The following is a 22,306-nucleotide window of genomic DNA, read 5'->3' on the forward strand; positions in this document are numbered from 1 at the left end:
ACTAGGAGGGAGCGAGGATACCTTGCTCTCGAAGATCTACGGATCAAATCAAAGTTTCCAAGGTCCAATATGCCGAGGTAGAGCGAAGTGGGGAGAGAGAAAACCCGAGAGGGAGGAGAAAGAAGAGGAAGAAGGCTCGGGCATGAAGGTTGGGCGCCGGGTTAAAACACCACCTCGGCGCCAATAACCACGGCGCCAAGTTTGACGCCAATAATCACGGCACCAAGATCTACGACGTCAAGGTGCCTGACAAGTCACCGCCACGTCTGCGCCGAGCCCAAGACCTAGGCACCAAAATCTATGGTGCCAAGACATGTAAGCTCGGCGCCACCAATGATGGCGCCGAGCTAAGGGTCCAGATTTTGAAAGCATACCTTCAGGGACATATTTGTGAAAACTTTTCAAAAAAAGGCTAAAAAACAAAAAATTCATTCTCTTTGGTCTACTATGGTTTTGCAGCATAAAAATACAGTGAAGTGAGAGCTCAGTTTTTTCACTATTCACTTAAACTTATCGGTCTGACTTATTAGTCATGGTACAGTGTTATCAGCCTAACAGCTACTTGGGGTTGACTATTAATTATTAGATAGCATGTTGCAGCTGATGCCACCCCTCTTATACACGCTAGTTTCTGACGAGTGGGAACCTGCAACTGCAGGTTCAGTTGCCCGACGCTTGCCAGTTGCCACCGTTGGAAGCATACCAAGCGCTCCATGCAGGCAAGGCAGCGACGAGAGATCCCAAGCTAATGCAAAGGCACGATTCCTCTCCTTATCACGGCCTACTCCCCGCGGCTGCCTTCGGTGGCTGGCGAGCACGCGACGGCGATGGCGCACCACCTGGGCCGCCTCCTCGTGGCGCTCCTCTAGGTCTGCGCCTTCTCCGGCGGGCTCCTCGTCGCCGCCTCCCTGGCGCTGCTGGCCTCCCTTGACGGCGCGCTGCTCGCGACGCTCGCGCTCGCCGCGTCTGACGCGCGCAGGCTCGCGGGCCTGGCCGCGGCCGACCTGAGGCTGGCTCGCGCGGTCGCCGCGTACGCCGTGGTAAGGCCGCGGTGCGCGTGGCGCTCGTGGTCGGGCCCAAGATTGGCGCGCTCGCGTCGCGCGTCAGGAGCCTCGGCGCGGACGGCCGGCAGCACTACTACAGCGTGGCTCAGGCTTCGTTCTTCTGCAGAGCTGCGAACTTGACTGCTGTAGCATGAGTGCATAACAAATCTTTCATACTAATTTCAAACAAAATTTCTGTACTTTCTTTATTTCTTTGGTTACAAACTTACAATAGGAAAGGAATTAATGAAAAGGACAGAAACTCGAAAGGCCTGAACAGAAACCAGCGATAAAAAGAACTGAACTATTGTTATCATGGAATCAGTGTCGCTTCCACAGTTCCACATGATCTCTAAGAATGAAACTGAGAACATACAAAAAGGGACAAAAAAAAAAGCTCTCGATATTATTGATTGCATTCCTCTGAGGTACACTTGCAAGTGGATTCAATTTTTCATACATTTCAATGGAAACAAATCACAAAGAATGCACGTAAAACTGTGAAACTACTCCATCTAGTATACAACAACGTATCCTCCTAAACCCGACCCCGAAGGTGTTTAGATGTATACAAACAAATATTTTCAGTGCCGTTGTATGGTCACAAAATTTCAAAGAAAACATGCTCAAGTCGCAGACCTGTCTTGCCTTGCCCAATGCACTGGACAAGAATTAGTTGGCACGACAAATCCATACCAGCACTATACACGAGCACCCAATGCCTGGAGCTGGTAAGGGATAAAACAGGGTTTAGCGCAACAGCACTATAGGCCATTGCAGTGGAAGGTATAAAAGAAATGGGCAAGCAAGCTTCAAACCTGGCTAACAAGAAGATCCACCTGCTCCCTGTACATCTCTTTTAGGTCAACAATATCATTTCTTAGCTCCTCCAACTGCAAAACAGCATCAAGTTAAAGTAAGCATATAATAAAAGGTATTTTTACACAGTAAACAAAGATTATTTCGAAAACATAGAATAAATTATATCACTTCTTATTTTCTAACTGAACTGCACATGAGTGTTTGAAATCCAAACTGTACGTTGTTACAGCCATTGTTCATATTCTAGCTTATAGCTCATAGCTCACGATGAAGCCATTAACACAATCAACTACTTATTAGTGAAGCTTATGATGTGTAGCATAGGAGCAATACCTCTTCATCACGTTCCCCCATGAGTTCTAGAGCTTGAAAGTGCCTTTGTTTCAGAGCTTCCAATTCAGCCCTCAAGCCAGGCACAGCTGCAGCTTCAGTCCGTAACTTTTCACACTGCATAAAAGTTCAATTCAGTTTGCACAGATGTATATCCAGATAGAGGTGTAAACTCTGATTAGATTGTCAGGATTTACTTGTTCTGTCATTTTCACCAACTCCTCCGCCAGTGAATTCCGAATAGATTCCAGTGAGGCCTGAAACACACAACAACATTACTTCCAAGAAGGAAGGCGCAGATCAAATCAGAGTAACAAATGATAAATGAAAATGAAATAATGAAGTTTGAGTGACTGCTGTCTTAATGAATATTATAGCAAAAAGTATTGAAAGAAATAATAGAACTAGGAAGGTCGCCAGCAGCCCAGCACATATGACTTCAGATATTGTAGGAACATTTCTTTATCAGAATATGTTCCAAGACCACCCGAAGGAACAATTTCCACTTCTGAACATGAAAGATGAGTGTGATGCATGAATCTGAAGGTACTAAGGATTATTGAACCAGTGCAGCATGGGGCACAGGTTGGCAGCAGATATCATTTCCTGCCAAGTGCCAATAACTTCCCTGCTAAATTCTAGATGCTGCTCAATAGAAGTTAGCCAGGAGACACTGAAAAAAAAACCCTAGATCAACCAGGAGGAACTAGGCAGCTTTTATATCAAGAAAATTGACACCCAATTTGCCTCGACAAGTACTTGAACGTTGGTGGTATAGGCGTACAACCACACCACAAACAACTGAGCCTGCTCGGCTGCCTTAGCCAGGAACCAACTGAGAGAAAAATCCAGTTTTTGGCCAAAAAAAAAATGTTGCCAAATCATGTCTGACAATTTGGAAGTTGCAAAGTTAGTTAAAAAAAGCTGTGTGAAAGATATGTTTATGGACATGAATGAACTCAGTTACAAGAAAACTCATCAATAAATTTGCAAACCTTGTAATTATTGAAGCTCATAGTTCTAATAATCAGCTACCACTTCTAGAAGTTTACTACGATTGTTTACCAGCAAGACAAAGGTGATAAAACTTAATGGGGTACTAACAAAACAGTTTGAGGAAATCAGGAGATATATCAGAAGGATGCTTATACATACCAAGCGAGACATGTAAGAAGCAAGCTCTCCATCCTTCTGACGAAGTGCTGACTCAAAAGCACTTGGAGTCATGGTCCTCAGATAATACGACATATTACTTTCTGAAGACATTCGCCTCTCTAATGAAGCATTGTCAGATAAATCCAACGATGCTTGAAGGAAATGGCTTTCTTCTAGACTATTTATACTGCCAGAACTAGACAGCTTTCTGAGAGGGGCATTTCCTTCAAAGAGCAAAATAGGAAACAGTTAAAAAGAATGTTAAGGTAACAACGAGAGGCAAAGTTGGATCTAACTCGGCCTAAATTAATTGGTATGAAAATAAAAGGCGTACTTGTCTGATCGGGAAGTGGAACTTTAGGTGCTTCACGGGAAGATGTTTTCTCAATTTCTGCTCTGGCAGACTTTTCCCTTTCAAGGTCCTGTAAGTGCAATTCATGAAAGAAAATATCACATACATTGCAATTATGTTTATTCAAGTATCAACAAGCAACTTGAACTGATCTGATCATTTATTACCTTTTCGGTAGCAACAATATGATCAATGACATAAAAAAAATTGCTTGACTAAGAAAAAAGCAATGGTCCTAAAAAAAGACTTATAGCAGAGATCAATGTTTGTGTTATATGACATAAACTAACCATTTTTTAAGTCATAAATTCTAGAGACATTAACAAAATTGGCAGGAAAACATCACTTTCATACAGTCCTAAAACTACTAACATACATAGCTGGTCCAACTATTTTTTCTGAAACTATCGCAGTTAACTACCTTCTCAAGCAGTTCCCTGTGTTCTGCTGCTTCTTGCAGCTCCTTCTTGTGCTTAGCTCTAAGCTCCTTTATCTCTTCTTCGAGCTGTTTAGCTCGCCCTTCTTGCATTGCTGCCTCCTCTTTAATTGTTAGGTACTCCTGTCTACTTTCAGATGCTCTCTGCCTCTCCTTTTCAAGAGATCGACTCAGCTGTGTCTGCTCTGTTCTAAGAATTGTAATCTGCATGGCCCAATAGTCACCCAAAAATTACTTGGCTATAAATCTGAAAGTGAGGTCTTAACACTAATACTAGCATATTTTTGTTTTGCTAGAAATTGATATACCAACCTGGGTCTCAAGAACAGTTATCCGGGATAAACTTTGCGACAGTCGCTCATTTATAGACCGCTCCTTTTCTTCTGAAGCAGCAGCTTTAGCTTCTGCTTCCTGCATATTCAAGCAAAACATCAGATTATACATGATGCATTAAGAAAAAACAAACCTTATAATTCAAGTTTTCTTCATTGCATTTATGCAGCTACAGTTAAAACATATTTTTTTAACAAACCTGAAGGCGAGAGTTTAAGGTTCTCTCCACACCAGCCCAAGCTTCTTCCCTTCGAGCAGCTGTCTCCTGTGAATATTAACATGCAATTGATTAACTGAAAAAGCAATAAACGCAGACAAGCCCAATATGGAAACAAAACAGAAGTGCGACACATAGACCAAGAATAAACAACAAAAGAAACATGAAACAAGTTTTTTTAAAAAGGCCAAATACAGGGGACCAATACCTGCATGGCCTCAATTTGCCTTAGGAGCGGTCTGGTAGACTCGGGAACTTGTGTCACTAGTTCATTATAACGAAGTTCACTGGCCTGAAGTATTAATAAAAAATGAAGAAAGTGAGAAATGGTCCATTACCATTTTACTGCTTGACAACAGTTAACAAAGAAGCGCCTTACTTACTTGATACCGCTTTTGAAGATCATAATAGTCCCTTTTTAGTCTTTCTTCCCTGAAAGCAGCCTGAAACAGCCACAAAGAAAAAGTTAATCAATGTAACTGACATCGGACGGCTATACAAGGTAGATGGCCAAATAGATCGTCGTTATTGAGGCATATAACTAAATGGCATAGATTATATTTAGGTCAACAAATAAAGTACTCCTACAGTCCTACTTACTTCTATCGACAGTTAGAGAGAAGGTCTGGATACAAATGTTCAGCATTTACCTCCTGTTCTTGTCGGGTGAGAGAATGCCTCAACTCCTCGATTGTCTTAATCAACATATTTTCTTTTTCACCAGCCTCTCTTAAAAGGTTCTCCAGTTCAACTTTGGCTTCGCTGTTGACTCTTGCTTCAGCCAATGCCTCAGCCTCTTTAGCTACATTAAGAGCATTGGTGTAGAACTCCTTCTGAGCTGCAAGTTCAGTCTGATTTCGTTCTATTGTTTCTTGAAGCAACTTCTCAGTTGCTGCCTTATCTCTCTTAATGCTTTCAACCTTAGCCTCCTCAACCTGCTTAGTCATAAATTGTCAAGTACATGCTTACTTTTGAGGACAGAAAATTAAACGGAACATAACATCTTGTTGAGGGCGCCGAACTAACTTTGCTCCATCTATCTAAAGATAATAAGGGGGGGGGGGGGGGGGGGGGGGGTGGGGGACAGAAGGAATGAAGAGGGGGGAAACTGATTTCATATTAGGAAATCCAGCAAAGGTATGCATTTTTCATGATGCTCAAGAGGTAAGCAGAATTTAATTACATTGCATCACCAACATCAACAAGAAAAGAACTCGGTTTGGATCATACTAAATATACCAAGTTGATATTCTTTTTTACCTGGATCTTTGAGTTCAGACGTTGTTTTTCTTCTTCAAGCTCACGAATCTAGCTTCAACAAAAGAACGAAAAAAGTAGTATAATTGGTCATACTGAAGAAAGCATTTTTATCATCTGAACATAGCGTAGAGTTCTAGTCCATGCCTGTGCTCTCAGTTTTCGTATTGTAGCTTCTTGGGCAGCTTGTTTTTTGGATAGTTCTTCACCTGTTTATTAATAAAAAACAAGCTGTTGATGTCAATAGATTGCTCACCTATTTGTGCATCTTGAGTAAATCAGAATAACAAGGGACATCAGCACGATATGATGCATTAAATGGTGGTAGTAGTGCTTGAAGTGGTCATTAGAATTTTAACAAATGAAATAATTATTTGTGTATTCATGACATTATAATGGGACAGTTCTTTGAATAATGAGAATCTAACATTGGTTCACAATAAACATAGTAGAACAAGAATAATATATAGGTTCTACATACCTTCAGCCATGACCTGATTGATGATCTCATCCTTTTCTTTCAAAAGGGCAGCTGCATCACTTTTTTTATTCTGTTCTCTCCTTAGTGTATCACGCTCTTTGGTCAATGCATACACCTACATACATCAAGGCACACAAATGATAAAATTTATGCCCTATGCATGAGGATAAGATGATGTATGGATGTCATGAAACACGTACAAAAGAAAATAGTTCTACAGTTTGACCCAGGAAACAGAAAAGGAAAGAAAAAGACAGAGAAAAGGTATTGTAGTAACTTGTGCCGTTCTGGCTGTGGCATTTCAATGATCTCTTCTTTTCTCCTTTTGAAAACATGCTAACTATGCAGCACGGATACGGATACGCGTATCGGTATCGGAAGGATACGGATACGTGGATATGGCAATTTCTCAGAAAACAGGATACGTGGATACGTTTTACTACTTTTTAATAAAATAAATAGTAATGCAAATTAAAATTGAGAAAGTGTAAAATTTGAGTAATCACTAATTATTAGTTTAGTACATACAATCATATATGATACATCACTAGATCACCTTGTAGGTTTCTTAGTTTTCACAGGAGATAAGTCCAAGTATACTGGATGAATGCAGAAGTATAGAGTACATCAAGAATGAAAAGGGGGTGTGTACTCATGGGAGGTCGGCGCAAGCTAGCTTTGCTGAGTGCTGAATCATCCTGTTCCCTGCATCTCTCCCCTGCATCTTGGGAGCTAGCCACGTCCATAGCGGACTGGTGGGTGCTCAGGTCGATTGATGGATGGCACAAAGGGGGCGGACCGGCGGAGGCTCGGCGGCGGCGGCCGGCAAGCAGGGGCGCATGTCCTGCACGGGAGGCCGTGCGCGTGCGCAGGATGCGGCGCGTGGGGACAGGGGCTCGTCGCCGACGACTGGTGAGCTGCGGTGCATCTCCGCGAGAGGCAGCGCGAGGGGGCAGGGGTTCGTCACCGGCGGCCAGCGAGCGGTGGCGCATCTCCTGCGCGGGAGGCGGCGCGTGTGTGGAGCCGTACGAGGCGTCGCCGCGTCGGGCTAGGGCGTCGCGACTCGGGACGTTGGCTTTTTCGTTGGGCTGGGCCGTATCCCACAGGCCGGATACGTATCAGGTCACATACTCAATATTCCCGAAATTAAACAAAAATCGGATACTCGCAAGATACGTATCGAAGCCGTATCGGCGGCATATCCGTATCGGATACGCGATACGGCATCTTCTTGACGTATCCGTGTTACGTAGCATGCTAATGATCTCAATAATGCATCTTACTATTGCTTTTCCTTGTAGCACTAAACACTATCTGAACCAAATTGAATTAGAATAAATGCAAAAACAGTCAATAAATCCTCAACACTAGCCGCCAAAAAACGAGGACCGATACATTTTCTGCGACTATAAAGATTGTTTTAACCTCCTGATTTTCTAGAAACAGAAAATAAAGCTTCTCAGTTTAGTATTGTACTCATCATGTATTAACCAATCTATCCTTGGTGAGTGATGTCTGGTGTAGCTGACTGATTGTTAAAGCACAAAAAAAAATCATAAGCTATTCCTGCCACTAACACAGAGTAATAAAATACTGGACTACACAAAAAATAAAGCAAGTGATGCATTTGCAACAATGCAGGCGGGCATTTTTTCCACTATGGACGAACCGAATTTCATTACTGAAAAGCAACAAAATTACAATAGTTGCCAGACACCTAATGAGTTAAGACCCAAAAAACTACTATTGCTATCCAAACTGAGCGCACAGGGCTCAGCCAGACAAGCAACCCGAGTAGTAGACCACTACTACTCCCCCAAAACGAAAACCCAAGGTTCCAGGCCAATGCAGGCAAGCATAACATAATAACATGTCCAAATCGTAGCATTGTGTACCTACCCCTTTTAAATGGTCATTACTACCAAATCTGGAAGCCATATGCAATCACCAATTGGCAATAGAAGCATCAAGTAACAAGAAGAAAGTGGTTATGTGCCTCACCTTCCTTTCAAGAGTTGCTACTCTTTGGTGATATTCATCCTTAAGTGCATCCATTTCGGCTTCAGATGACTTACTCTGGACCATATCAGAAACCGATCAATCAAAAAATTTAAAATGTGTAAGTGCTCTACAGCACTAATGATTAATACAGAGAATACTTTTTCAACATTCATCTTCTTTATTTTTCACAGAGTTTTATTTACTAAAATTAGCAGGAAGTACTAAATTCAGACATTATAATAACTGCTGCTGCAAGGCAAAAGATGGAAAATATGCTTACAAACATACCTTGAGATCATCGATTGTTGATTTTAGTTGTTCATTCTCATTCATCAACCTTGCAATTTCATCAGCTTTGGACTGTAGAAAGAATTACATGCTGTTAGCCACAATGAATATCAAAGAGCTGGGTATGTTGCAACCAAATGACACATGGGACCAGGACCTATTAAATGTTTCAACTGTACTAATGTCCATGCAACAATTATAAAACATGAACCGTACAGAATTACTAAAATGCTTCCCTTATTTTGATTAAAAAAAATGCTTCCCTTATTCTCCACAAAAACGTATGAATTCACAGATTTAAAAGGTTCACTCCCATGTGGAGTACCTTTCATAGAGTACAACTCCACAAGCTTTAACTGAATTGCTACCACAGAGATTTGGGCACGTGGAAATGATACCTGTGACTGCCTTGCAGCACCTTGCAATGCAGCTTCCATCATCTTCATTTCACGTCTTAATTTCTCTAGCTCAGCGACAGAAACAACAGAGTTCAGAATCTGAGAATCTGTGCTTCTAACAGATTCTGGAATCTTTTCTTCTTTTGTAAAATCACTTGCAGGACCTACTCCCCCTAGTCCAGCAGGTACATCTGTCGAACTGACCACTGACTCGTTCTGCAAATGTGAATCATGCGCTGCAGTTATGGACTTTGACGTTAAGTCTTCAGGTTGCTCCATTACATTATCCTCCTGTGCAACAACAGATGCTTCCCCTGCCTCCATCTTATTGCTTTCTTCCTCACTTTTTTCGGTATTAATATCGCCATCATGTAATTTGACTTCAAGATGAGTAACTCTATCTACTGTATCGCTATTCTCTAGTGGGCCACTAAGTTCTTTTGGGGCATCATATTCTTGAGCAATCTTGTCCTCAGCTTCAGTTATATTATCTGAACTAGCTAGCGTGGATTCTGCTGGTTGTGACTGAGAGGAGTTCCCATCAGATGTGTCTTCCTTTCCTGTATGAATAGATTCCCCTGTTTTGGTGTCACCTGATTTATCTATTTTGGTAGGCGAAGAAGATGCACTACCATCAGGTAAGTCTCCGGCAGACTCTCTAAGCTGATTTGGCTCTGCTTCATCACTGGGACCAGAATGTTTGCTATCTTGATGGTCCTGGTTTTCTTCCACTGTTGAAGGATGTCCTGGAGATTGTGATGTTTCTGGTGGTTCACCATCACCCACCTTAGATGCAGGGGCCTCAGTGGAGCCATCAATTTTTCCTTCTGCTACTGAAGGATGTGTTGGAGTTTGTGGTGTCATAGACTGCTCAGAAACATCTGCCTTAGAAACAGGTGACTCATTGGAGATACTATGAGCTTCTTCCGATTTTGAAGGGTGTTTTGGAGATGTTGTTCCTGTTACTTCAGAAGGATCTACCTCAGATATCTGTTTCTTAGTTGGGGTGCTATGATTTTCTTCCTCTGCTGACAGATTCTTTGGAGATTCTGGCTTTTCTGATACCTCAGTGCCATCCTCCTCACCATTGTGTCCCATGAAAGCCATGACAGGATTGAAGAATCCTATTCTATCAGAGTTGGATGTCCGCGACCCTGATGCTGCATTACCAAAAAACATTTTATTTGAGCACGCAGATGGCCATGTAATAAAAAATACAATGCTTCCATTGGGAAGCTCTTAGCCAGCACTAGCAATCAGTGAAAAACAGGCATGCATAAAGTCATTGCTTGAACCGCCTAAACCAATCAATCCTACGGATATCAGTAACTCAGACAGAGTGAAAAAAGTGTTACAGTTCCAACACTTGTAAGAGGACATAAGTTTGAAAATATGCCTAGACCAATCAATAGTACAGGATTCAACAGACTAATAAACTGAACTTTGACTAAACGTGGAAAATAAACAGATGATAGGCGCATTTTTTTGTCAAAATCCAGTGATACTAATCAATGAACACATTTCATTCTCCACAAACACGGATCTGCCAAATATCAATTGAACATAACCACTAACACCATTGACCACCCCATCACAGTGACATATCAACAGTTACAATGTTAATACACAGGCTACCACGCACCAATGCACCCCCAATACACTGAATTAGGCGAATGGCAGGACACAGAAGGTTGTAGCATTAGTGTCTCCATGTCGTACGTACCTTCCTCATCGTCGCGCTTCTCCTCTAGGCCGAGCGCGCTGTCGAAGTTCTTCTCGATGTTCTTCACGCTCTCGCTGATCTTGTTGACGGCTCCGGCGATGTCCTGCAGGCCGCCGAGCGATACCTTCCCGGACCACCACGCCATCCCTGTCCCCGGCCTCCGATCGCCACCAGCCCACGGCCTCCACCACCGCAGCTGGCGCCCTAGATCTCGGGCATAGATCTAGTGACCCGCGCAGCCAATCCACCGCCCACACGCAGAGACGCGGGCGCGCGGGCGGGAGCGGGATCTGGCCACCGCAAACTCGCCTCGCTGACTAGATCAGCTGAAACTACGAGGGGCGGGGACGGGGGGCGAGCGGACGCGGAGGCGGGCGCGGTAGTGGAGGAAGCTCTTCGGCGAGCTCCCGCCGCGCGGTGACGACTGGCGAGGCGGGAGGGGAGATGTAGCTGCGGGGGCCTGGAGTGCGTAGGGTTGGGTTGGGTCGGGGAGCACGACGGAGAGGGGGAAGAGAGTGCGTTTGGCCGTTGGCGCGTGGGGGCGCCGCGTCGGCGTCGGTGATCGCCCGCCCGCGCGCGCGCCCGCCTACCCCCGCTCTCGGCTCGGTGCAGTGAGCAGTGGATCTCGGCCTGAACGAGGAAGACGAATCCGCGGTGCGGGTGCGGCTCGTCCCGTCGCTCCAGCTGCGTCATCACCAGTGCACGCTGCCTACCAGGGCCAACCAACCGGTGCGCCGTACAGTACAAGGTAGCGTGGACCTTGTCGACAAGTCGCCGCATGGGCTGTTTCGGCGTGCACTCCCTTGTTGAGATCCAACCCAACAGAGGTTTTGGGCCCGTTCGGCCTGCGAGACGTTTGGATCAGGCTGCAGGTGGACAGGCCCAAGCACAAACAAAAACTACAGAAGCAGAACAGATCCTCATCAAAAAAAAAAAAAAAGAGAGGAGTAGCCAACCGGGCTCCATGTTGGTATTGCCAAGTCAGCTCGCAGCAGAATCAGGAGATGAGGATAAGCCTATCCAGAGCAGGCCACGTGGCACCCTCCCTATGGGTCTCTCGGCCATCTTCGCGCCATGCGAGGCGGCCACAACCTCCCAAACAAATCCCAAATCCTCAGCACGATACCATCCACCGGGTTAAGTTTGTGCACGTACGCACTAGGACATCAGTGACCAACAACAGCTAGTGCGCGCGCCATGGCCTCCCTCGCCGCAGCCGTCTCCGTGCAGCCCGTGGCCGTGAAGGGCCTCTCCAGCAGCTCCATCTCCGGCAGGAAGCTCGCCGTCGCCAGCAGGCCGTCGGCCCGCGTCGCCTGCCGCTCCACCCGCAGGGCCGCCGTGGTGGCCAAGTACGGCGACAAGAGCGTCTACTTCGACCTCGAGGACATCGGCAACACCACCGGGCAGTGGGACCTCTACGGCTCCGACGCGCCCTCGCCCTACAACCCGCTCCAGGTGCTCCATGATCCTTAAGCTATGTTACGCAAACTAAACTTATGTTTGATGTTTTCTGGGTGATCTGATCTCTCTGCGTGCTTCACATCACCAGAGCAAGTTCTTTGAGACGTTCGCGGCTCCGTTCACCAAGAGAGGCCTGCTACTCAAGTTCCTGCTGCTGGGCGGCGGCTCCCTGCTGGCCTACGTCAGCGCGTCAGCGTCGCCAGACCTCCTGCCGATCAAGAAGGGGCCCCAGCAGCCGCCGCAGCCGGGCCCGCGCGGCAAGATCTAAGCTCAGCTCCTTCATTTGCATTGCATGGTCTAGTAGTAGCTTGCTTTGTACTGCTAGCTCCGGTCGGTCGCACTCCACTCGCCATGGATCATCATCCCTGACTGTTACGCTGTTCATAACTTGGTATATTTTGTGATGCTGGTATTGTGTACTCTTTGGCATACGATTAAAATAGCCTTTTATCTATGTGCCATTATAAAAGATCACAATTACTTGAAAAATAAAAAATGGTGTTGTGTGCCTCGTATAACCTGCAGATAATATGTTTTTATGTCATCTTTGTTATTATGGGACTGGGCCTGTTTTGTTGGTTCCAAAACTCGTCCAACCAAAATCAAGACATGCCAAAATTAGGACGAAAAAAATAGGTTACCATGATTTTGGCCGTATATATTGGTATTGCCAAAAAAAATTTTGTAATGAATCAATTAATAGCCAAAGTTTATAGGTTTATCTTAATTTTGGTTGGTGTTGGCGTTTCTTAGCGTCACCACTAGGATTGATGTTTCCTAGCAATGGTACCAGAAACAACAGAGTTCAGAATCTGAGAATCTGTGCTTCTAACAGATTCTAGAATCTTTTCTTCTTTTGTAAAATCACTTGCAGGACCTACTCCCCCTAGTCCAGCAGGTACATCTGTCGAACTGACCACTGACTCGTTCTGCAAATGTGAATCATGCGCTGCAGTTATGGACTTTGACGTTAGGTCTTCACGTTGCTCCATTACATTATCCTCCTGTGTAAGCCTGGGCAAAATACCCGATACCCATTACCCGTACCCAAATTACCCGAACCCGGACCCAAATTACCCGAACCCAAGGTACCCGATCCTAAATTCGGATAGCGATTTTGATTACCCGAAATTAGTTTGGGTAATTCGGGTAATATCCCCCGGTACCCAAACTACCCGAACTACCCAAAGATTTGTTTTGTCTTTGTATTCATCATGTGTTGTTAGCTGAACCATTTAACTTATCACTTTATTAGAATATAATTCTCTCTATTTGAATGAGTGACTGTAATATATTATTCTCTACAAATTGCTATTGAAATTCTATACAAATTGCTGCTGAAATTATGTATAGATCGCTACTGAAATTTAGTGTAGTTTGTTGTTTTCTGTAAATTTGGGTATATCGGGTAATACCCGAACCCGAATTATCGGGTACCCGAATTTGCGGGTAGTGTTTTTTTGGAGATAATATCGGGTAGCAATTTTTATTACCCGAATTTTAAATTACCCGAATTACCCGACCCGAAAAAATCGGCTAACCCGAACGCCCAGGCTTACTCCTGTGCAACAACAGATGCTTCCCCTGCCTCCATCTTATTGCTTTCTTCCTCACTTTTTTCGGTATTAATATCGCCATCATGTAATTTGACTTCAAGATGAGTAACTCTATCTACTGTATCGCTATTCTCTAGTGGGCCACTAAGTTCTTTTGGGGCATCATATTCTTGAGCAATCTTGTCCTCAGCTTCAGTTATATTATCTGAACTAGCTAGCGTGGATTCTGCTGGTTGTGACTGAGAGGAGTTCCCATCAGATGTGTCTTCCTTTCCTGTATGAATAGATTCCCCTGTTTTGGTGTCACCTGATTTATCTATTTTGGTAGGCGAAGAAGATGCACTACCATCAGGTAAGTCTCCGGCAGACTCTCTAAGCTGATTTGGCTCTGCTTCATCACTGGGACCAGAATGTTTGCTATCTTGATGGTCCTGGTTTTCTTCCACTGTTGAAGGATGTCCTGGAGATTGTGATGTTTCTGGTGGTTCACCATCACCCACCTTAGATGCAGGGGCCTCAGTGGAGCCATCAATTTTTCCTTCTGCTACTGAAGGATGTGTTGGAGTTTGTGGTGTCATAGACTGCTCAGAAACATCTGCCTTAGAAACAGGTGACTCATTGGAGATACTATGAGCTTCTTCCGATTTTGAAGGGTGTTTTGGAGATGTTGTTCCTGTTACTTCAGAAGGATCTACCTCAGATATCTGTTTCTTAGTTGGGGTGCTATGATTTTCTTCCTCTGCTGACAGATTCTTTGGAGATTGTGGCTTTTCTGATACCTCAGTGCCATCCTCCTCACCATTGTGTCCCATGAAAGCCATGACAGGATTGAAGAATCCTATTCTATCAGAGTTGGATGTCCGCGACCCTGATGCTGCATTACCAAAAAACATTTTATTTGAGCACGCAGATGGCCATGTAATAAAAAATACAATGCTTCCATTGGGAAGCTCTTAGCCAGCACTAGCAATCAGTGAAAAACAGGCATGCATAAAGTCATTGCTTGAACCGCCTAAACCAATCAATCCTACGGATATCAGTAACTCAGACAGAGTGAAAAAAGTGTTACAGTTCCAACACTTGTAAGAGGACATAAGTTTGAAAATATGCCTAGACCAATCAATAGTACAGGATTCAACAGACTAATAAACTGAACTTTGACTAAACGTGGAAAATAAACAGATGATAGGCGCATTTTTTTTGTCAAAATCCAGTGATACTAATCAATGAACACATTTCATTCTCCACAAACACGGATCTGCCAAATATCAATTGAACATAACCACTAACACCATTGACCACCCCATCACAGTGACATATCAACAGTTACAATGTTAATACACAGGCTACCACGCACCAATGCACCCCCAATACACTGAATTAGGCGAATGGCAGGACACAGAAGGTTGTAGCATTAGTGTCTCCATGTCGTACGTACCTTCCTCATCGTCGCGCTTCTCCTCTAGGCCGAGCGCGCTGTCGAAGTTCTTCACGCTCTCGCTGATCTTGTTGACGGCTCCGGCGATGTCCTGCAGGCCGCCGAGCGATACCTTCCCGGACCACCACGCCATCCCTGTCCCCGGCCTCCGATCGCCACCAGCCCACGGCCTCCACCACCGCAGCTGGCGCCCTAGATCTCGGGCATAGATCTAGTGACCCGCGCAGCCAATCCACCGCCCACACGCAGAGACGCGGGCGCGCGGGCGGGAGCGGGATCTGGCCACCGCAACCTCGCCTCGCTGACTAAATCAGCTGAAACTACGAGGGGCGGGGACGGGGGGCGAGCCGACGCGGACGCGGAGGCGGGCGCGGTAGTGGAGGAAGCTCTTCGGCGAGCTCCCGCCGTGCGGTGACGACTGGCGAGGCGGGAGGGGAGATGTAGCTGCGGGGGGCTGGAGTGCGTAGGGTTGGGTTGGGTCGGGGAGCACGACGGAGAGGGGGAAGAGAGTGCGTTTGGCCGTTGGCGCGTGGGGGCGCCGCGTCGGCGTCGGTGATCGCCCGCCCGCGCGCGCGCCCGCCTACCCCCGCTCTCGGCTCGGTGCAGTGAGCAGTGGATCTCGGCCTGAACGAGGAAGACGAATCCGCGGTGCGGGTGCGGCTCGTCCCGTCGCTCCAGCTGCGTCATCACCAGTGCACGCTGCCTACCAGGGCCAACCAACCGGTGCGCCGTACAGTACAAGGTAGCGTGGACCTTGTCGACAAGTCGCCGCATGGGCTGTTTCGGCGTGCACTCCCTTGTTGAGATCCAACCCAACAGAGGTTTTGGGCCCGTTCGGCCTGCGAGACGTTTGGATCAGGCTGCAGGTGGACAGGCCCAAGCACAAACAAAAACTACAGAAGCAGAACAGATCCTCATCAAAAAAAAAAAAAAAGAAGAGAGGAGTAGCCAACCGGGCTCCATGTTGGTATTGCCAAGTCAGCTCGCAGCAGAATCAGGAGATGAGGATAAGCCTATCCAGAGCAGGCCACGTGGCACCCTCCCTATGGGTCTCTCGGCCATCTTCGCGCCATGCGAGGCGGCCACAACCTCCCAAACAAATCCCAAATCCTCAGCACGATACGATCCACCGGGTTAAGTTTGTGCACGTACGCACTGGGACATCAGTGACCAACAACAGCCAGTGCGCGCGCCATGGCCTCCCTCCCCGCCGCCGTCTCCGTGCAGCCCGTGGCCGTGAAGGGCCTCTCCGGCAGCTCCATCTCCGGCAGGAAGCTCGCCGTCGCCAGCAGGCCGTCGGCCCGCGCCGCCTGCCGCTCCACCCGCAGGGCCGCCGTGGTGGCCAAGTACGGCGACAAGAGCGTCTACTTCGACCTCGAGGACATCGGCAACACCACCGGGCAGTGGGACCTCTACGGCTCCGACGCGCCCTCGCCCTACAACCCGCTCCAGGTGCTCCATGATCCTTAAGCTATGTTACGCAAACTAAACTTATGTTTGATGTTTTCTGGGTGATCTGATCTCTCTGCGTGCTTCACATCACCAGAGCAAGTTCTTTGAGACGTTCGCGGCTCCGTTCACCAAGAGAGGCCTGCTACTCAAGTTCCTGCTGCTGGGCGGCGGCTCCCTGCTGGCCTACGTCAGCGCGTCAGCGTCGCCGGACCTCCTGCCGATCAAGAAGGGGCCCCAGCAGCCGCCGCAGCCGGGCCCGCGCGGCAAGATCTAAGCTCAGCTCCTTCATTTGCATTGCATGGTCTAGTAGTAGCTTGCTTTGTACTGCTAGCTCCGGTCGGTCGCACTCCACTCGCCATGGATCATCATCCCTGCCTGTTACGCTGTTCATAACTTGGTATATTTGTGATGCTGGTATTGTGTACTCTTTGGCATACGATTAAAAGAGCCTTTTATCTATGTGCCATTATAAAATATCACAATTACTTGGAAAATAAAAAATGGTGTTGTGTGCCTCGTATAACCTGCAGATAATATGTTTTTTATGTCATCTTTGTTATTATGGGACTGGGCCTGTTTTGTTGGTTCCAAAACTCGTCCAACCAAAATCAAGACATGCCAAAATTAGGACGAAAAATATAGGTTACCATGATTTTGGCCGTAAATATTGGTATTGCCAATTTTTTTTTGTAATGAATCAATTAATAGCCAAAGTTTATAGGTTTATCTTAATTTTGGTTGGTGTTGGCGTTTCTTAGCGTCACCACTGGGATTGATGTTTCCTAGCAATGGTACCAAAAACGCCATGACGATCAATGGTACCGATCAATCAAAAAATTTAAAATGTGTAAGTGCTCTACAGCACTAATGATTAATACAGAGAATACTTTTTCAACATTCATCTTCTTTATTTTTCACAGAGTTTTATTTACTAAAATTAGCAGGAAGTACTAAATTCAGACATTATAATAACTGCTGCTGCAAGGCAAAAGATGGAAAATATGCTTACAAACATACCTTGAGATCATCGATTGTTGATTTTAGTTGTTCATTCTCATTCATCAACCTTGCAATTTCATCAGCTTTGGACTGTAGAAAGAATTACATGCTGTTAGCCACAATGAATATCAAAGAGCTGGGTATGTTGCAACCAAATGACACATGGGACCAGGACCTATTAAATGTTTCAACTGTACTAATGTCCATGCAACAATTATAAAACATGAACCGTACAGAATTACTAAAATGCTTCCCTTATTTTGATTAAAAAAAATGCTTCCCTTATTCTCCACAAAAACGTATGAATTCACAGATTTAAAAGGTTCACTCCCATGTGGAGTACCTTTCATAGAGTACAACTCCACAAGCTTTAACTGAATTGCTACCACAGAGATTTGGGCATGTGGAAATGATACCTGTGACTGCCTTGCAGCACCTTGCAATGCAGCTTCCATCATCTTCATTTCACGTCTTAATTTCTCTAGCTCAGCGACAGAAACAACAGAGTTCAGAATCTGAGAATCTGTGCTTCTAACAGATTCTAGAATCTTTTCTTCTTTTGTAAAATCACTTGCAGGACCTACTCCCCCTAGTCCAGCAGGTACATCTGTCGAACTGACCACTGACTCGTTCTGCAAATGTGAATCATGCGCTGCAGTTATGGACTTTGACGTTAAGTCTTCAGGTTGCTCCATTACATTATCCTCCTGTGCAACAACAGATGCTTCCCCTGCCTCCATCTTATTGCTTTCTTCCTCACTTTTTTCGGTATTAATATCGCCATCATGTAATTTGACTTCAAGATGAGTAACTCTATCTACTGTATCGCTATTCTCTAGTGGGCCACTAAGTTCTTTTGGGGCATCATATTCTTGAGCAATCTTGTCCTCAGCTTCAGTTATATTATCTGAACTAGCTAGCGTGGATTCTGCTGGTTGTGACTGAGAGGAGTTCCCATCAGATGTGTCTTCCTTTCCTGTATGAATAGATTCCCCTGTTTTGGTGTCACCTGATTTATCTATTTTGGTAGGCGAAGAAGATGCACTACCATCAGGTAAGTCTCCGGCAGACTCTCTAAGCTGATTTGGCTCTGCTTCATCACTGGGACCAGAATGTTTGCTATCTTGATGGTCCTGGTTTTCTTCCACTGTTGAAGGATGTCCTGGAGATTGTGATGTTTCTGGTGGTTCACCATCACCCACCTTAGATGCAGGGGCCTCAGTGGAGCCATCAATTTTTCCTTCTGCTACTGAAGGATGTGTTGGAGTTTGTGGTGTCATAGACTGCTCAGAAACATCTGCCTTAGAAACAGGTGACTCATTGGAGATACTATGAGCTTCTTCCGATTTTGAAGGGTGTTTTGGAGATGTTGTTCCTGTTACTTCAGAAGGATCTACCTCAGATATCTGTTTCTTAGTTGGGGTGCTATGATTTTCTTCCTCTGCTGACAGATTCTTTGGAGATTCTGGCTTTTCTGATACCTCAGTGCCATCCTCCTCACCATTGTGTCCCATGAAAGCCATGACAGGATTGAAGAATCCTATTCTATCAGAGTTGGATGTCCGCGACCCTGATGCTGCATTACCAAAAAACATTTTATTTGAGCACGCAGATGGCCATGTAATAAAAAATACAATGCTTCCATTGGGAAGCTCTTAGCCAGCACTAGCAATCAGTGAAAAACAGGCATGCATAAAGTCATTGCTTGAACCGCCTAAACCAATCAATCCTACGGATATCAGTAACTCAGACAGAGTGAAAAAAGTGTTACAGTTCCAACACTTGTAAGAGGACATAAGTTTGAAAATATGCCTAGACCAATCAATAGTACAGGATTCAACAGACTAATAAACTGAACTTTGACTAAACGTGGAAAATAAACAGATGATAGGCGCATTTTTTTTGTCAAAATCCAGTGATACTAATCAATGAACACATTTCATTCTCCACAAACACGGATCTGCCAAATATCAATTGAACATAACCACTAACACCATTGACCACCCCATCACAGTGACATATCAACAGTTACAATGTTAATACACAGGCTACCACGCACCAATGCACCCCCAATACACTGAATTAGGCGAATGGCAGGACACAGAAGGTTGTAGCATTAGTGTCTCCATGTCGTACGTACCTTCCTCATCGTCGCGCTTCTCCTCTAGGCCGAGCGCGCTGTCGAAGTTCTTCTCGATGTTCTTCACGCTCTCGCTGATCTTGTTGACGGCTCCGGCGATGTCCTGCAGGCCGCCGAGCGATACCTTCCCGGACCACCACGCCATCCCTGTCCCCGGCCTCCGATCGCCACCAGCCCACGGCCTCCACCACCGCAGCTGGCGCCCTAGATCTCGGGCATAGATCTAGTGACCCGCGCAGCCAATCCACCGCCCACACGCAGAGACGCGGGCGCGCGGGCGGGAGCGGGATCTGGCCACCGCAACCTCGCCTCGCTGACTAAATCAGCTGAAACTACGAGGGGCGGGGACGGGGGGCGAGCCGACGCGGACGCGGAGGCGGGCGCGGTAGTGGAGGAAGCTCTTCGGCGAGCTCCCGCCGTGCGGTGACGACTGGCGAGGCGGGAGGGGAGATGTAGCTGCGGGGGGCTGGAGTGCATAGGGTTGGGTTGGGTCGGGGAGCACGACGGAGAGGGGGAAGAGAGTGCGTTTGGCCGTTGGCGCGTGGGGGCGCCGCGTCGGCGTCGGTGATCGCCCGCCCGCGCGCGCGCCCGCCTACCCCCGCTCTCGGCTCGGTGCAGTGAGCAGTGGATCTCGGCCTGAACGAGGAAGACGAATCCGCGGTGCGGGTGCGGCTCGTCCCGTCGCTCCAGCTGCGTCATCACCAGTGCACGCTGCCTACCAGGGCCAACCAACCGGTGCGCCGTACAGTACAAGGTAGCGTGGACCTTGTCGACAAGTCGCCGCATGGGCTGTTTCGGCGTGCACTCCCTTGTTGAGATCCAACCCAACAGAGGTTTTTGGCCCGTTCGGCCTGCGAGACGGTTGGATCAGGCTGCAGGTGGACAGGCCCAAGCACAAACAAAAACTACAGAAGCAGAACAGATCCTCATCAAAAAAAAAAAAAAAAGAGGAGTAGCCAACCGGGCTCCATATTGCCAAGTCAGCTCGCAGCAGAATCAGGAGATGAGGATAAGCCTATCCAGAGCAGGCCACGTGGCACCCTCCCTATGGGTCTCTCGGCCATCTTCGCGCCATGCGAGGCGGCCACAACCTCCCAAACAAATCCCAAATCCTCAGCACGATACGATCCACCGGATTAAGTTTGTGCACGTACGCACTGGGACATCAGTGACCAACAACAGCTAGTGCGCGCGCCATGGCCTCCCTCGCCGCCGCCGTCTCCGTGCAGCCCGTGGCCGTGAAGGGCCTCTCCGGCAGCTCCATCTCCGGCAGGAAGCTCGCCGTCGCCAGCAGGCCGTCGGCCCGCGCCGCCTGCCGCTCCACCCGCAGGGCCGCCGTGGTGGCCAAGTACGGCGACAAGAGCGTCTACTTCGACCTCGAGGACATCGGCAACACCACCGGGCAGTGGGACCTCTACGGCTCCGACGCGCCCTCGCCCTACAACCCGCTCCAGGTGCTCCATGATCCTTAAGCTATGTTACGCAAACTAAACTTACGTTTGATGTTTTCTGGGTGATCTGATCTCTCTGCGTGCTTCACATCACCAGAGCAAGTCCTTTGAGACGTTCGCGGCTCCGTTCACCAAGAGAGGCCTGCTACTCAAGTTCCTGCTGCTGGGCGGCGGCTCCCTGCTGGCCTACGTCAGCGCGTCAGCGTCGCCGGACCTCCTGCCGATCAAGAAGGGGCCCCAGCAGCCGCCGCAGCCGGGCCCGCGCGGCAAGATCTAAGCTCAGCTCCTTCATTTGCATTGCATGGTCTAGTAGTAGCTTGCTTTGTACTGCTAGCTCCGGTCGGTCGCACTCCACTCGCCACCCCTGCCTGTTACGCTGTTCATAACTTGGTATATTTGTGATGCTGGTATTGTGTACTCTTTGGCATACGATTAAAAGAGCCTTTTATCTATTTGCCATTATAAAAGATCACAATTACTTGGAAAATAAAAAATGGTGTTGTGTGCCTCGTATAACCTGCAGATAATATGTTTTTTATGTCATCTTTGTTATTATGGGACTGGGCCTGTTTTGTTGGTTCCAAAACTCGTCCAACCAAAATCAAGACATGCCAAAATTAGGACGAAAAATATAGGTTACCATGATTTTGGCCGTAAATATTGGTATTGCCAATTTTTTTTTTGTAATGAATCAATTAATAGCCAAAGTTTATAGGTTTATCTTAATTTTGGTTGGTGTTGGCGTTTCTTAGCGTCACCACTAGGATTGATGTTTCCTAGCAATGGTACCAAAAACGCCATGACGATATTTCTGAACACATGCAGAAATATTCCGTAAGCACACGACTATATCGTTGGATCATTTCACCCAGAAGTATTCGAGTATCGTTCATTTATATTTTCCCAAACGAAGGCATGGTGTAAAAGTCTCTAATAAGGATATGAACAAGATAACATGACTGCATAGTAGACC

General features: G+C 46.6%; 6 protein-coding genes across 6 annotated transcripts; 3 read left to right on the forward strand and 3 right to left on the reverse strand.

The window, feature by feature from the left end:
• Window positions 1-407: 407 nt before the first annotated feature.
• On the reverse strand, window positions 408-11,797 carry LOC136516496 (golgin candidate 5). Its single transcript, XM_066509898.1, has 19 exons — window positions 10,837-11,797; window positions 9,114-10,273; window positions 8,716-8,787; window positions 8,428-8,502; window positions 6,427-6,541; window positions 6,093-6,154; window positions 5,949-5,996; window positions 5,339-5,623; window positions 5,072-5,131; window positions 4,897-4,980; window positions 4,671-4,736; window positions 4,451-4,549; window positions 4,124-4,342; window positions 3,685-3,772; window positions 3,351-3,574; window positions 2,393-2,452; window positions 2,199-2,312; window positions 1,862-1,936; window positions 408-1,771 (listed from the first exon to the last, which is right to left on the reverse strand). The coding sequence occupies exons 1-19, from the start codon at window positions 10,979-10,981 to the stop codon at window positions 1,745-1,747; spliced, it is 3,078 nt and encodes a 1,025-aa protein (XP_066365995.1). The 5' UTR covers window positions 10,982-11,797; the 3' UTR covers window positions 408-1,744.
• Window positions 11,798-11,945: 148 nt separating this feature from the next.
• On the forward strand, window positions 11,946-12,809 carry LOC136516500 (photosystem I reaction center subunit VI, chloroplastic-like). Its single transcript, XM_066509903.1, has 2 exons — window positions 11,946-12,291; window positions 12,386-12,809. Exons 1-2 carry the CDS (start codon window positions 12,034-12,036, stop codon window positions 12,563-12,565), a joined length of 438 nt encoding a protein of 145 aa, XP_066366000.1. The 5' UTR covers window positions 11,946-12,033; the 3' UTR covers window positions 12,566-12,809.
• Window positions 12,810-13,852: 1,043 nt separating this feature from the next.
• Window positions 13,853-14,674, reverse strand: LOC136516071 (uncharacterized). Its single transcript, XM_066509474.1, has one exon. The coding sequence runs from the start codon at window positions 14,672-14,674 to the stop codon at window positions 13,853-13,855; it is 822 nt and encodes a 273-aa protein (XP_066365571.1).
• LOC136516497 (golgin candidate 5-like) lies at window positions 14,557-20,706 on the reverse strand. The gene is made up of 4 exons (XM_066509899.1): window positions 19,883-20,706; window positions 18,159-19,318; window positions 17,761-17,832; window positions 14,557-14,727 (listed from the first exon to the last, which is right to left on the reverse strand). The coding sequence occupies exons 1-4, from the start codon at window positions 20,025-20,027 to the stop codon at window positions 14,692-14,694; spliced, it is 1,413 nt and encodes a 470-aa protein (XP_066365996.1). The 5' UTR covers window positions 20,028-20,706; the 3' UTR covers window positions 14,557-14,691.
• Window positions 16,408-17,423, forward strand: LOC136516498 (photosystem I reaction center subunit VI, chloroplastic). The gene is made up of 2 exons (XM_066509901.1): window positions 16,408-16,743; window positions 16,838-17,423. The coding sequence occupies exons 1-2, from the start codon at window positions 16,486-16,488 to the stop codon at window positions 17,015-17,017; spliced, it is 438 nt and encodes a 145-aa protein (XP_066365998.1). The 5' UTR covers window positions 16,408-16,485; the 3' UTR covers window positions 17,018-17,423.
• Window positions 20,707-20,982: 276 nt separating the features above from the next.
• Window positions 20,983-21,849, forward strand: LOC136516499 (photosystem I reaction center subunit VI, chloroplastic-like). Its single transcript, XM_066509902.1, has 2 exons — window positions 20,983-21,336; window positions 21,431-21,849. Exons 1-2 carry the CDS (start codon window positions 21,079-21,081, stop codon window positions 21,608-21,610), a joined length of 438 nt encoding a protein of 145 aa, XP_066365999.1. The 5' UTR covers window positions 20,983-21,078; the 3' UTR covers window positions 21,611-21,849.
• Window positions 21,850-22,306: the final 457 nt, after the last annotated feature.

The sequence above is a fragment of the Miscanthus floridulus genome, chromosome 17, assembly GCF_019320115.1.
Source record: "Miscanthus floridulus cultivar M001 chromosome 17, ASM1932011v1, whole genome shotgun sequence".
NCBI classification, from domain to species: domain Eukaryota; kingdom Viridiplantae; phylum Streptophyta; class Magnoliopsida; order Poales; family Poaceae; genus Miscanthus; species Miscanthus floridulus.

Excerpts from the sequence above, each read along its gene's own strand:
- LOC136516496 (XM_066509898.1), bottom strand. The coding sequence starts at position 10,981 with ATGGCGTGGTGGTCCGGGAAGGTATCGCTCGGCGGCCTGCAGGACATC. Across the intron at positions 5,624-5,948 it reads GTCTGAACTCAAAGATCCAG|GTTGAGGAGGCTAAGGTTGA; the intron begins GTAAAAAAGAAT and ends ATGACTAAGCAG. Across the intron at positions 5,132-5,338 it reads TCACCCGACAAGAACAGGAG|GCTGCTTTCAGGGAAGAAAG; the intron begins GTAAATGCTGAA and ends TGGCTGTTTCAG.
- LOC136516500 (XM_066509903.1), top strand. The coding sequence starts at position 12,034 with ATGGCCTCCCTCGCCGCAGCCGTCTCCGTGCAGCCCGTGGCCGTGAAG. Across the intron at positions 12,292-12,385 it reads CGCCCTACAACCCGCTCCAG|AGCAAGTTCTTTGAGACGTT; the intron begins GTGCTCCATGAT and ends TCACATCACCAG.
- LOC136516071 (XM_066509474.1), bottom strand. The coding sequence starts at position 14,674 with ATGGCTTTCATGGGACACAATGGTGAGGAGGATGGCACTGAGGTATCA.
- LOC136516498 (XM_066509901.1), top strand. The coding sequence starts at position 16,486 with ATGGCCTCCCTCCCCGCCGCCGTCTCCGTGCAGCCCGTGGCCGTGAAG. Across the intron at positions 16,744-16,837 it reads CGCCCTACAACCCGCTCCAG|AGCAAGTTCTTTGAGACGTT; the intron begins GTGCTCCATGAT and ends TCACATCACCAG.
- LOC136516497 (XM_066509899.1), bottom strand. The coding sequence starts at position 20,027 with ATGGCGTGGTGGTCCGGGAAGGTATCGCTCGGCGGCCTGCAGGACATC. Across the intron at positions 19,319-19,882 it reads GAAGCGCGACGATGAGGAAG|CATCAGGGTCGCGGACATCC; the intron begins GTACGTACGACA and ends TTGGTAATGCAG. Across the intron at positions 14,728-17,760 it reads CAACAATCGATGATCTCAAG|CATCAGGGTCGCGGACATCC; the intron begins GTATGTTTGTAA and ends TTGGTAATGCAG.
- LOC136516499 (XM_066509902.1), top strand. The coding sequence starts at position 21,079 with ATGGCCTCCCTCGCCGCCGCCGTCTCCGTGCAGCCCGTGGCCGTGAAG. Across the intron at positions 21,337-21,430 it reads CGCCCTACAACCCGCTCCAG|AGCAAGTCCTTTGAGACGTT; the intron begins GTGCTCCATGAT and ends TCACATCACCAG.